Raw genomic sequence first — 13,723 nt, 5'->3', positions numbered from 1 at the left:
CTTACTACTGTCTACATACTGAAAAAGTTGGGAGAATGATGTCAGATGATAAATAAAATATCACCCTCGTGTCTTTTGATATCAAATATATCAACACTCATTGATAAAAGTGGAAGCCTCGGAGTTTTCCACGTTTATCAACTTGTGTTGATATATTTGATATCAAAAGACACGAGGGTGAGATTCTCTATGTAACAAACTTTGTAAAGTCTTTTACGGGTGCTTTCATAGGTTCTACTAGAAAGCCTATTACATATCAAGAAATTAGCTCTGCAATCTCACAAATCTCCTGTCGTCAAGCACCTGGGTTCAGTGGTGTTCCTATTGAGTTTTCCAGATTGCACCTCAGAGGTGTTTTGATTATTTAATCGTTTTATTTAATGCTCTCCTGTCGACAGGTGTATTCCCAGAACCGCTGATTAGAGGTATTATCTTGGATGGAGCTTGTGAAATATGTTCTTAGGTGATATGTAATAGGTTATATAACTGTGAAGAAGTTTACTTAAGGATTGACTGTGTATTTTTTCTTCTTTTTTTAACTGAACGAACCTGAACAAATATGTCTGAGAGAAGGCGGCTGTTTCAAATGACATGGTCAGTTACCGCCAGGTTCAAATATTAGTTCCCTGAGAACGTGAAGACACACAAGGAAAATGTCAATTAGAAATAAAACCCGAGGAACCGAGGAGAACAGGAAAAATAACACGTTTGTTGTTTCATTCCTTCTCGGCATGCGGTCTCAAAGGGGTGTTTGGACAATGAATATGCACGAATTTCGCTAAATGCCCCGCTAAATGACGATGCACGTGAGCAGACTCAACTGTAATATTGGGCTTTCCCGACATTCCGTAGTAATAAACGTAGTCCCCCTCGGTGGGCGTGGCGTAATTTTTTACATTCATTGGGAAATGAATGCAAATCACGTGACCAATTCAGCTAATCAGATTGCAGGAATTTCAATGAACACAACGGAAATTCTATTATAAAGTCTTGGTACCTGAGCAAGATAGCTCTAGAAAGGGTTTTCAGACAGTTACTGTAGACACTATTTTTGTGTTATACACAGTTATTACTAATTTTTTTTTATCATCATATGAGGGAAGGGTGTCTTGTTCCATTACAGACTTGAAGTCTGCATTTGATTCGGGGTACAGAAAAGGGTTGTTATTTCAACTTTGGACTGTTATCGTTGAAGAAAAAAACATTTTGGTTAATAAAAAAATGTATTTTAATCTAAATTATGTGCAGTTATACACACTTTTTTTTATTGTCTCTTTGGTGTTAGACAAGGGTGTCAGTTATCATCACTTTTGTTTTCACTTTATGTAAACGATATTGTGGATATTGTGCATTTATCCATCCTCCGACGTTACACGTATTTATGACAAGTTTTGTAAATATTACCGTCATTTTGGAAGCACTACCCCAAGATTTAGGGGTGAACTAGGTCGGTGCTCTCTTCGAATATTAATATGAAAATGATATTGTATTAGACTATTACACCAGGAAGACAATGTTATTCTGCGGGAAGTATATTCTTATCAATGCAGTTTAGCAGATTGAGGTTACGATTGCTGGGCCATGGGCGTTAAAACTCTATCATCTAAATTTGGCTTCGGCTATGTGTGGGTTAACATATAACTTGTATAGATTAATTAAATTTGAATATTGTTTTGAAGTGTAATTATCTGCAGTGACTCTACCTAAGTGCAGAATAGCATTAGCAACATTCCGATATTCTAACCGTATTTTTATAATCAATAAGGTCAGAGTGAGTGAGTGAGTATGGTTTTACGCCGCCTTTAGCAATATTCCAGCAATATCACGGCGGGGGACACCAGAAATGGGCTTCACACAATGTACCCATGTCAGGAATCGGCGTGACGAGCGAACGCTTTAACCACTAGGCTACCCGACCGCCCCCCAATAAGGTCAGAAAGCTTGGTATACTAAGAAATGAGCGTCTTTGTCCACTATGTGTAACAATACCAGTCAATTGAAGTTGGGTATTTTGTCTCGTATGTCCATTTTATCATTTGTGACATGACTTGACTTCTGTAAGTTTCCTACGCTTATTTAAATTTCAACAGTTGCTGGCGTCGCGCAGTTTGTTTGTTATAAAATATTGGTAATAAAAAGCGTTGTACATATATTCTTGTTTCAAGGTGCATCTGTATAACTGTACGGCGCTCCACATCTTGAAGCTGATTATATTAGTGTACTGTTTAATGGGCCGGAGGCCTCTTCACTGAAATAAACTAACTCACTCCAGTTTCATCTAGAAAAGTGTGCAATCCCGTGGCGCCCGTGGAGATCTATAAGATCTTCAGGAACCCATGTTTGTCGTAAGAGGCGACTAACGGGATCGGGTTGACAGGCTCGCTGATTTGGTTGATGCCTGTCATCGTATCCCAATTCCGTAGATCGATGCTCATGATATCAGTCACTGGAATGTCGGGTCGATTAGTTACAGACCGCCGTCATAGAGCTGGAATATTGCTGAGTGCGGCGTTAAACAACAAACAAACAAAACGACACCCGTGCGGGTCCCTGTTCAAGGGATATAATTCTATGGATATGCAACTTCTTTATCACAATGTATGCGACGTTTCGGTGTAGATACTAACACCATTATCAAACAAGTGAAGCATTGTCCACACTCGGATTACTCACTTGCTTGATAACAGCGTCAGCAGTCAATGCAATAAAGACGTTGTATATTCATAGAACTAACGGGGGCACGGGTGGCCCAGTCGTCTAAGGCGCCGCGATTCGCTGTGCAGTTGCGTCCCTTGGGCACGCCAGAAACCTATGATTGTGGGTTCGAATCCCGGTTCGCCCCGATTATGTTTCTAGGTTTGTCAGCACCATACCCGTGCTCGTGGGTTTCACCGAAGTGGTAAACGTCTGAGACCTGCATCACTTCGGGCTTTCACTTCGGGCTGACACGCCGCGATATAACTGGAATACTGTTAAAAGCGGCGTTAAACCCAACTCACTCACTCACTCATAGAACTATCTGCCTTGTTCATCGTGCCAACTTCTAAATGCCATTTAAAGCAGTTGTCAATCACTGGATTGTCTGGTCCAGACTTGACTATTTACAGGTCGCCGTCATGTAACTCGAATATTGCTGAGTGCAGCTTTAAACAACAAACAAATACTCGAACAGTGACTGAGCCTGACTAACCATTCCACATCTCGATCGGCTCGTTCCATCACGACACATATGAGGTACTGGGAAGCTACTCGGGCCTGTCAACTCATAGGATAGATCAATAAGAACTAATACATTTTTTGGTAGAAAAGATCATGTTTTGTTTGTTTGTTTGTTGTTTAACGCCGCACCCAGCAATATTCCAGCTGTATGACAGGGTAACAACAAGTACCATCTTTTAACGTCATTTGGTATGACGCGGCCGAGGATCGGACACCGGACCTTCCGCTCTCCGGGTTGACGCTCTGGACCACGGAGGCGGTCTGTAGAAAAGGGCAAGTGGAATTCCAAGTAACGAAGAAGGTGTTGGATCTTGTAAGAACGAGTAGGAGATCAACAATGTTTACTAAGTACTTAATAGTACTAACGACGCAATAAAAGACAATAGAACTGTTTTGTGAAATTGAAATGAACATGAAGACGTTTCTTGAAGCAGGGCAACATCCAAAAATTTAAGTTTGAAACTGTTTGTACCGCCTTTTGTCCTGCGTTTGTCGTTTTTTAAAGAGTATATTAACTAGCCCCCTCTGTGGTACGACATTCAAAGAAGAACTCAGCAAATAATTTGTTTTTAAAAAATGTACAGGCTCATTTTGTGACCACAAGTAAATATACAAGTACTCAATGCATGCAAATAATTTGCGAAGCAGTATTAAACTTTGAGATGAAGTGAGGTGAGGTGACATGATGTTCAAGATTTTGCATTTATACTGCAAAGTGTGTGCGTGTGCATGTGTGTGCGTGTGTCCCTGGTGTCTTAAGGACTCTGCACAAGAAATTGTAATGCTTAATTTGGAAGCTGGGCGACCAGTACCCTTTACCTATAGTGATAACGTTATAAGAAAGGTACCAGCAAAATCGACAAGAACATAAATGGATTTTAATGCGAACACTTACAAAACCGTCACGTCATGTAGCACAACATGGCTACGTCGGTGTATCTGTGAACGTTGTATTGTGCGCTGACGTCGTAGTTGGTGAACAGCGTCCTCTCCACCCTGGACCCGTCTGAGGTGAGTGTACGACAGTATGATTATTAACTGTGAGTTAATTGCAATGGCATAGCCTCATATAATAGAGCTACAAACAAAAATAAAATAGGCCTGATAAACAAACATATGATTAAACAATATACTCTCAACAGAACAAATATATAGACAATATACCCTCTTTAGAAAACTTATGGTGTAAGTATACTATTTAAGTAATCATGCTCTTTGACAGAATCATATTCCTTTGTACCTACATATTCTACATTCACGTGATCCTATTCAGGACATCTGCTACATGGTTCACGGATCCCTTTAAACACCTGACTGTAAATTACAAGTCTGTGTACCCAAAGCCAAAAACATTACCCTTGCATTCTGTAATCTTACTTTTGACAAGAATGCCTGTCTGTTTCAACAATAATGACTGGCCATATAAATTATTTCTAAAATTATTGACTGACCAAACAAGAGCCAATCACCCCTGTTCTGTGACTGCATAGCTTCTCCCACGTGTCTACAATGTCCTACTAGCATATGCACCTGGAAACAGCTGATCTCGCGTTCCTGGGGGAGCAGAGAACCGATTCCTACATCATAGGCATCAGTAAGTACTTAGAACGTCTTTGAAAAGTCTGGAAGCCTCGGAATTGGCTCTCTGGAAAGCTTTCTCTTTGCGGTGTCAAGATATATACATTTTGTTGTGGTGCTTCCCATCGCAGATGGTTGGAACGCTTCTCTTTTTGTAAGATCAATCAAAGGTACAGTAAATGCAGCTGAAGTTCCTTATTTGTTTTTGGTTCTTGTGCCAACCTAATTGTTTGGAATATATGAATAACTTTGTAAACTCCCCATCACAAGTTAAATATATCATAAATCACACACACACACACACACACACACACACACCCGCACGCACGCACGCACGCACGCACACACGCACGCACGCACGCACACACACACATTCTATTTGTTCAAGTAAAGAATAGAATCTGTCAAAGGCAAGCAAACGATGATGCAACAGTGACGAGAACATTAACGTATCATGAGACGAACACTTACAGAAACGTAACATTATGCATAGCACGGCGATGTCGGTGTATCTTTGAGCGTTGACTGCCACATCTCGACGTGACGACGTTGTACTGTGCGGGCTACATTGTCGTAGTTGAGGAACAGCGTCCTCTCCACCCTGAACCTGTCTGAGGCGAGCCCCAGGGGTAGCGCTCCCCGGTGTATCCTTACAGATGTGTAGTAGGCAGGGGACATATCTCTGGAAAACATCCAAGAAACATCAATATAAAATATATACTCAGCCAACGCATATGTGGTTTTCAAGAGATTCTGTGAATTCTACAAGGCTATAAGCTGGGACATGTGCGTGTGTTTGAAACTTACAAAGTGAAATAGAGGTCATCAAACGTTAACGTCTGAAGAATAACACTGCTTACAGCTGGGACAACCTGAGAACGTAAGATTTCTTCAAGATAACACACATCTATTAAGTTACCCTGGGTATGAATAAGATATGTTTTTAGGGCGTAAGTTCTAGCACCCAAAATCATGTTAGTTATCTGTCGCATGTTAGGTATAACGTTCATTCCGATCTGAACCCAATAGAGTTAATATGGGGTGTCATCGGAGGTGACGTTGGACGACTGACCACGACGTTTAATTTGCGGGATGATTGAAAGCTGGTAAATGAATCCCTTGGTCGGGTAACGGCGGAGACATGGCAGCGTTGTGTTACCAAAGTCGACAACGTGATAGTGTCAGGATACAGGCCACGTTGTGGACTTCAGATTTCAGACTTCAGCAAGCAACAGTCCCAACTATGGTTGTGACTGTCAGCAGTGACACAAGCGATTCCGACAACGAGGGTTGTCAGATTGATTTGCTATATAAATGCAAATTATCATGAGACAACTCCTCTTATGCTGTCATTCCCTGTACCGTTTTGCAGCACGTGCAATAAGTGTTTGCGCTGTTCCTTACACCGTTGTGCCAACCTCCCATTCCTGATCACCTCGTCCCATTCCGGGACAAGCTGAATGTAGACTCGTGCCCCTCCATTTGTGCGTATGAACACGAGAACTACTTCAAACAAGAACGATAACTCTTATTCTATCCGCGTCTTGTAGTAAAATTGATGTAGGCAGCGCTCGCATATTCCTGATGTAGAAGTATTGAACCTCTGTGATATAAAAACTAGTATATTCTTTTGTACAAAAAGTATATTTGGCAAGCCATTGAACTCATTCGTTCTCAGCTGTTCATCTTTTATTTGCAAATTATTAATTTTTACATAAGATTTTGAATAAGATGAAGAAAACTGACAAGAAGGTGTTTTTCAGATTTAAGTTATTTCAACGATGAATTTCGCAGACATATTCAGTTAAAGCGTGGCACATTTGACATTGTCTTTTAATACTTTTCATTTTTTTCATGACTGAATCTGTCCTTTCATGGATAGCGTTGGCAAATAGTACACACATTTTAGACGAAGTAATTACAATTATGAAGGAATGCCATATCCACCATGTCTGAAAGGTGTATAGACGTATGTCTAAACATATACCAGGAACATAGTGAGACCATGTTAATATTCAAACTCCTTGGGGATTCCCATGTATCCTTGGCCTGTCGTTCGAGGCGACTTAATGAATGGGGTGGTCAGACTCGGTAACTTCGTTAACTGGTGCCATCGTCCCTCAACCGCGTGGACCGTTGCTTAAAATATCTATTACTGGTTTTCCTGTCTCGATTAAGTACGAGAAGCCGTCAAATGGGTGGAATATTGTTCAGTGCGGCGTTAAACAACAAATAGCATTTAATATTCAAAACTCGTTCAAATTTAAGGTGTTCAGAAAAAAAGGAAGAATTATTACAGTCTTATCAAATAAAGATAGCTGAGTAGAAACTATGCGCTAGATATAACATGAATAGCTTAAACTGATTAAATTGTGTGGAAAAAGCAAACTGGTCTTTTACAGATTACATAACCCAGATTATATGTACGTCGTCCATTTAGGCAGTTTTAAACCAATAACATTTATTGCATTAAGTATTCATAATATAATATAATATAATATAATATAATATAATATAATATAATATAATATAATATAATATAATATAATATAATATAATATAATATAATATAATATAATATAATATGCACAAAAGTTAAGCGCCATATTCATAGTCTCTTGATTTATGATGAAATATGATGATGACAGAATTAGGCTTCCATAGTTTCATGAACCCCAATTTGTCCAGATACCACAGGGAAAGCATGCTTTACGTGTTGCTGCAGTTCCCCTACCCTATAAATAGTGAAATTCAAGTTTCAGACACGTGGCATTTTGCTCCTGTGTGAAACTCCCCTTCCAAGAGAGGTTGAAAATCAGTCATAGTGAGGAGAAAGTTAACGAAGGCTGAAAGATGGCAAGTGATAGGCATGGAAAATGCCGGCATGTCATGCAGGGCCATTGCAAGACAAATGGGTCGTCATCACAGTGTTATCACTCGTTTGATGGTCAAACATGATCAAACCAATGATGTCAATGACAGGCATAGGTCTGGTAGGCCAAGAAAGACCTCTAACAGAGAGGAAAGACGTCTTTTCAGGATAGTCAGACGAAATCCATTTGCCACTTCAACAGATTTAAGACTGCAGTGGATTACCCATCAGAGACTCTCGACGATGACCGTAAGGCGTCGCCTCAGAGCGGCTGGTTATAACACCAGAAGACCAGTAAAACGTCCTCAACTGACTGAGAGGCACATGCAGAATCGTCTGATATGGTGTCGTGCCCGTAGTCGATGGACCTTGGCCAACTGGAGAAGGATCCATTGGTCTGACGAGTGTCGAATGCTGCTACGAACTGTTGATGGTCCAATACGTGTTTGGAGGCAACGTAACACTCGTTTTGCACCAAGGAACATCCAGAAGACCTTAGCATGTGGCGGGGGGTCTGTCATGATATGGGGTTGTGTTTCATTCGGCTGCAAACTTCCGCTGGTGACAATTCGTGGAAACCTGAATGGCCAACAATACCACGATGCCGTTCTTCGTCCAGTGGTAGTCCCTCATTTTGACAACCATCCTCTTCAGACAAGACCTGTTTACATGGACAACAATGCTAGACCACACAGATCTCGGGCAGTTTTTGCTTATTTGCGTCAAGAAGCTATTGTTACTCTTCCTTGGCCGGCCTGTAGTCCGGAACTTAATCCGATTGAGCATCTCTGGGATATTCTTGGCCGGAAAATCAGACATCGTGATCCCCCAGTTCAAAATCTCGCTGGACTTGAAGCCGCACTTCATGAAGAATGGATCCGTTTGCCCAGAGAAGCATTCAACGACTTGTAATGAGTATGAGGCGTAGGGTTGAAGCTGTGGTCAATGTCCGTGGATCATACACAGGTTACTGACGTTTCTGTCTTGCAATAGACTCTGCACTCCCTAGGGTGTCTATGTGACACCTGATATGGTCTGCTGATATCATGACAGTTACATGACTAAAAGACGTTTTTCAATGTTTTCCAATCCTTCAATTTCTGGTCTTCGGTAAAATTCCTTTCTGCTCATATTCTTTTGGAACACAAGATAACCTTGCTTTGGGACCACTTTTGCATCACATGAGGTTTACATATACGGCTTATAACAATCGTACATCTCGTTATAATATTCATCATTAAGTGCCAAAAGTAACAGCTCACAAATATGGTGGGTGGCGCTTAACTTTTGTGCATGTGTATATATCAGGGCGTTTATGTGTTGAAAAGGTCAAGCGAATAATCATTTGTTGAAGCACTAGTTATGGAAGTGGATTGTCTCTCTATATGTCACTGCTAGCTGGTGTACATTAAATTTATATCCCAGAGCAATGTCCGACAAAGTCATATTTATGAATAGTATGATAGTCATTTGATACACAAACCATACTCAGCTGAGCGGACGTAGACCTACACCGTGTACTTTTGACATTGGCCAGGAATACCATGAAAATGTGAATCTCCATAGATACATGTTCAGTTTACTTATTCTAATATCGCAGTACAATATATTTAATTTTTTGAAAAATAGGAAACGCCGGGATATAAAGTGTCTGAAAGAGATATACATTTAATCGAGGAAATACGGTATATTTGCAAAACGTAAACACTGAGCCGCACCACTTCCGGCATATGCAGACCAGAAAATCCCTGCAAACTCAATAAGGAGGTCTGTGAACTATATGGCAAATAGACACGCACACAAGCACGCACGCACACAAACACGCACACAGACACACACACGCACACATACAGACAGACACACACACACACACACACACACACACACACACACACACACACACACACACACACACACACACACACACACACACACACACACACACACACACAAACACACACACACACACACACAATATTCTGCCCTCGTAGTCTGGACCATCCTCTATGTATCCAAGGCTCGCACTTCGGTAAAGCTACACTGAACCCAATTACCCGCAGTTGATTTCAGTAACATTTTACCCACCAATCAAACGTCGACATAGGAACAGGGAAATGGGTAAAGGAGGTGGACACATCCTTGCCATCAAAAATACCTTTGAGGAGTTTTTTGCGTGTCAGTCAGGTTTTCAATGTTGAATTTCTCGCAAGCGTTATCGTAACCAATGGGACTGGCCGTCGTGTTGTTAATATTGCCAACCCAACATTAGGGCTGGTTTGTAACTCGCGTTAAGTTTGGTGCGTTAGATTGAGTAAAGGAACAAATCAAATTGGCTAAAGAAAATCAAGGGCGGTCGATTTGGTGTAGGTCTATCGAAATAGAGGATGACACTGGACCTGATGGGAGTTCCGACAAATAATGTTTTGGGTAAAGATGTTTGCTCTCGGAGAGAAAATATATGTCATGAAAAAAATCTTCTGCCTGAAAGAAACAAGACAGATGGCGTTCGATAAGACATGACAGTGTCATGTCTGTGTCATTCTACCGATAAGGGCTAAATTGTGTCACTGAACAAAAACAAATTTTCTGGTATTGTGTTCATGTAAACAATTCTGACGTGTGTTTCAACACATTCAATGGTATATATTCAAACATAACATTGCATTGTGTACAAGTGCATATCTGACAGTTTATGTTAAAATATGCATGAGTGTATCAATGTTTTCCTGCCATCATGTGATGTTTTTTAATGCTGACACCACTTTTTCTAGTTAAAAATATCTAGTCGATCCAGTCAAAGTCTTATATTTGTGAAGACAAAATCATGTTAAGAAAGTATCATAAACAGACTACTTTGTTACATATACTCACAAGACATTCGACCCGTGAACATCCGGGCTAGAATAGGTCTCCAGCAACCCATGCTTGCCGTAAAAGGCGACTATGCTTCTTGTAAAAGGCGACAACGGGATCGGGTGGTCGGGCTCGCTGACTTGGTTGATACATGTCATCGATCCGTCATATAGCTGGAATATTGCTGAGTGCGGCGTTGAACAACAAACAAACAAACAAACAAGACATTCATTCTTGTTAAAAGAATATCTGGCGCTCGACATTATGTTTCATGGCAGTGGTAATTTATTGTTAACAACTATTGCAACTGTATTACATTGTTTCTGTTGCGATCCAATAGGGTGAGTGAATGAGTATGTTTTACGCCGCTTTTTAGCAATATTCCAGCAATATCACGGCGGGGGACACCAGAAATGGGCTTCACACATTGTACCCATGTCGGGAATCGAACCTGGGTCTTCGGCGTGACGAGCGAACGCTTTAACCACTAGGCTACCGCCCCGAGATCCCATAGAAGCTCATTGCATTGTATTTCGACAATGTAAATAATGCCATATGGCCAGACCGTTTCAGAAATGGAATTTATGTAAGAGATGTGTCACAATTCACCCGAAACCATGGAAACAAGAAAACATCATGATGAGAATTTTGTTTGTTCATATAGTAATGAATATTAACCATAAAAAGAGTCCTATAAAGCCTTAGGAAGAGATAGGCACAAGGGTCGCTTAAAGTCATTAGGAAAAATGATTAAATGTGAAAATACTGCACACAAATCCCCATTATGAAACCAATTCCCGAACTCTTGATAGCTTCATAAACTTCAGCAGTTTCTGAAAAAACTGGTCCCTATTGCAGACTCTATGCACTTTGTAAAATAACATGATGGATCAAGGGCACAACCGTGTATGCTCAAAATAAATAAAAAAGAATATAGCAAGGGAAGTAACTCTGTAAGAAAATAGTGTTCAGGACCAATGTGCGAACACAGTCTTGACAAATATCCTATTGATAAGCTTACAAAGTTTCATTTATGTTACGTGAATAGTTTCTGAGAAAACCTGTCCCAAAGGCAGTCACTATGCATTTAGTTGAAAAGCACGAAGCAAGGGCCATAACTCTGTAAAAAACATAATTTACGGGATCAACTTTCGAAATGTCGAAAGTATCTCTTATGTAAAGGATGCAAACTTTCATTCATGTTTTCAGAGGTATCTGAGAAAAAAAGGGCCATATCTCTTCATGACCTGTAATAACAATGTGTAAAATTTCATTTCTCTAACTTAAATAGTTTTGAAGAAAATGTGTCCCCTTTGAGAAGCGGACGGACGGAAAGACAGAAGGACGGGCGGACGAACTCCGTTCCTATATCCCCTGCCCCACTTCGTGGTACCTATAGTCAGAATATGGCAACCATATGTACAGTAAATTATAATAGGACATGTTTGAGTTTTGCATCCAGTGTTAATATTTGTTTGTTGGTTGTTTGATGCCGCAATATTCCAGCTATTTAACGGGCGGTCTGTAAATAATCGAGTCTGGACCAGACAGTCATGTCACTGACACCATGAGCATCGATCTACGCAATAGGGATACGATGACATACATCAACCAAGTCAGCAAGTCTGACCACCTTAATCCGTCGCCTCTTACGACAAGCAATGGTTGCTGAAGGCCAATTCGAACCCGGATCTTCACAGGTTCCAGTAATAATGAACTGACCATGCATTGCTCGCTAAATCTCAGTTGTGTGTACATGGTGCCTTCTGCTACTATAATACGATCAGAAAAACTCACCTGGTACATGTATACGTTTACCCTGATCAAAATAAAATTACCATAAAAGATGTGGCTTGAAAAACTGAGCCAGAATAAGGCGTAAGCAGATTGGAAAGCAGTCGAGTACCTTATTGCATTGTCGTGAATCTTAAGTTGATTCCATTTCTGTACTGCCCGGGGGTGCCGGCACACCACAAGGTCTCCCCAGTTACCACCAGGGACTCTCTCTGCACTGCAGTAAGCCATGATGTCCTCCTGGTTGCATAACTCGGCTGTAAGCACAGCATCCATCTGCCAGACCTCTTGTTCCACGCTGTCGTCCACAGTGTCTTGCTTCTGACCAATGAATCCTACAAAGTACAGAAAGCTGTCCCCGGTCTTTGCCCTCTCTCTATATTCCTCCAGCAAACCCATCCCATGAGGAAACACTACTCTTGCCTGATTGCCATTGTCCATGTGTTTAAAGTACTGCAGCATTGTCTTGTCATCGTGCTTGGCCAGTAGTTCCAAGTCCATCTCTTTGTTGATGAAGTCGAGGCATGTTTTAAGAAACGTAAAGTCGTCTTCATAACACGAGAGATTCTTCACATCGCTCATTTTGTGTTGTTCAGAGATCACTGGAACACATTGGTGTGGTGACAGATCGTGGAACATATATAGCACATTTCTTATCTTGTTAAAAAAGATAAACCCAACTAGTTCTCGGTAAAACAGCAGGCTTAAAGTCATTCAGTTTGTTTTGTTTGTTTGTTGCTAAACGCCGCACTCGGCTGTCGTGTCTGGAACAGTGAGTGAGTGAGTATTGTTTTACGCCGCTTTTAGCAATATTCCAGCAATATCAAGGCGGGGGACACCAGAAATGGGCTTCACACATTGTACCCATGTCGGGAATCGAACCTGGGTCTTCGGCGTGACTAGAGAACGCTTTAACCACTAGGCTACCCGACCGCCCCTGGTGTCTGGAACAGGCAATCCATGATTCATGTGCATCGCTCCATCGTCTAGCCAACACTGAATAATAGACAGTGAAGCTCGGTGTCTCTTTAATACGTTGGTCCTGACACACACAATATAGATAATAACAGACCTTGTACTCAGACCAACCTGTATTTTCGTTTGCCGAAATGTTCCCAGCGAAACTATGCCTACATCGAATTTTCTTTCAATAGCAACCATATGCTGGTCAGGCATCTGGTTCATTAGCCGCGATGTCTGAATACCAATGATTAAATCACCATGGTAACATGATTATACTCTAGACAGCTGCAGTAATACACTGAATGGAACACGTTAATGTCAGGTTAACTTGTATGTTAAAATGTAGTATGTAGGATCGCTATGTACTATGCTTCAAAGAAGATTATCCCTTTTTACTGTAGATCTGGACCGCCTCCGTGGCCTAGTGGATCTAGCGTCTACCCG

At 41.0% G+C, this 13,723-nt stretch overlaps 1 protein-coding gene across 2 annotated transcripts; it reads right to left on the bottom strand.

The window, feature by feature from the left end:
* Nucleotides 1-3,420: 3,420 nt before the first annotated feature.
* Nucleotides 3,421-12,955, bottom strand: LOC139459893 (uncharacterized). 2 transcript variants are annotated; one of them, XR_011652704.1, is made up of 4 exons: nucleotides 12,429-12,955; nucleotides 5,269-5,479; nucleotides 4,115-4,225; nucleotides 3,421-3,480 (listed from the first exon to the last, which is right to left on the bottom strand). XR_011652704.1 is itself a non-coding variant. In XM_071241608.1 (3 exons), the coding sequence occupies exons 1-2, from the start codon at nucleotides 12,896-12,898 to the stop codon at nucleotides 5,281-5,283; spliced, it is 669 nt and encodes a 222-aa protein (XP_071097709.1). In that variant the 5' UTR covers nucleotides 12,899-12,918; the 3' UTR covers nucleotides 4,078-4,225; nucleotides 5,269-5,280. The 2 variants fall into 2 exon arrangements, 1 of the variants encoding a protein (XP_071097709.1); XM_071241608.1 differs by lacking the exon at nucleotides 3,421-3,480 and having other exon boundaries at nucleotides 4,078-4,225; nucleotides 12,429-12,918.
* Nucleotides 12,956-13,723: the final 768 nt, after the last annotated feature.

Source organism: Haliotis cracherodii, unplaced genomic scaffold (assembly GCF_022045235.1).
Source record: "Haliotis cracherodii isolate W230 unplaced genomic scaffold, xgHalCrac1.p SCAF_13, whole genome shotgun sequence".
NCBI lineage: Eukaryota > Metazoa > Mollusca > Gastropoda > Lepetellida > Haliotidae > Haliotis > Haliotis cracherodii.
Note: the sequence above shows the minus strand (reverse complement) of the source record. Positions and strands in the feature narration are given on the sequence as shown.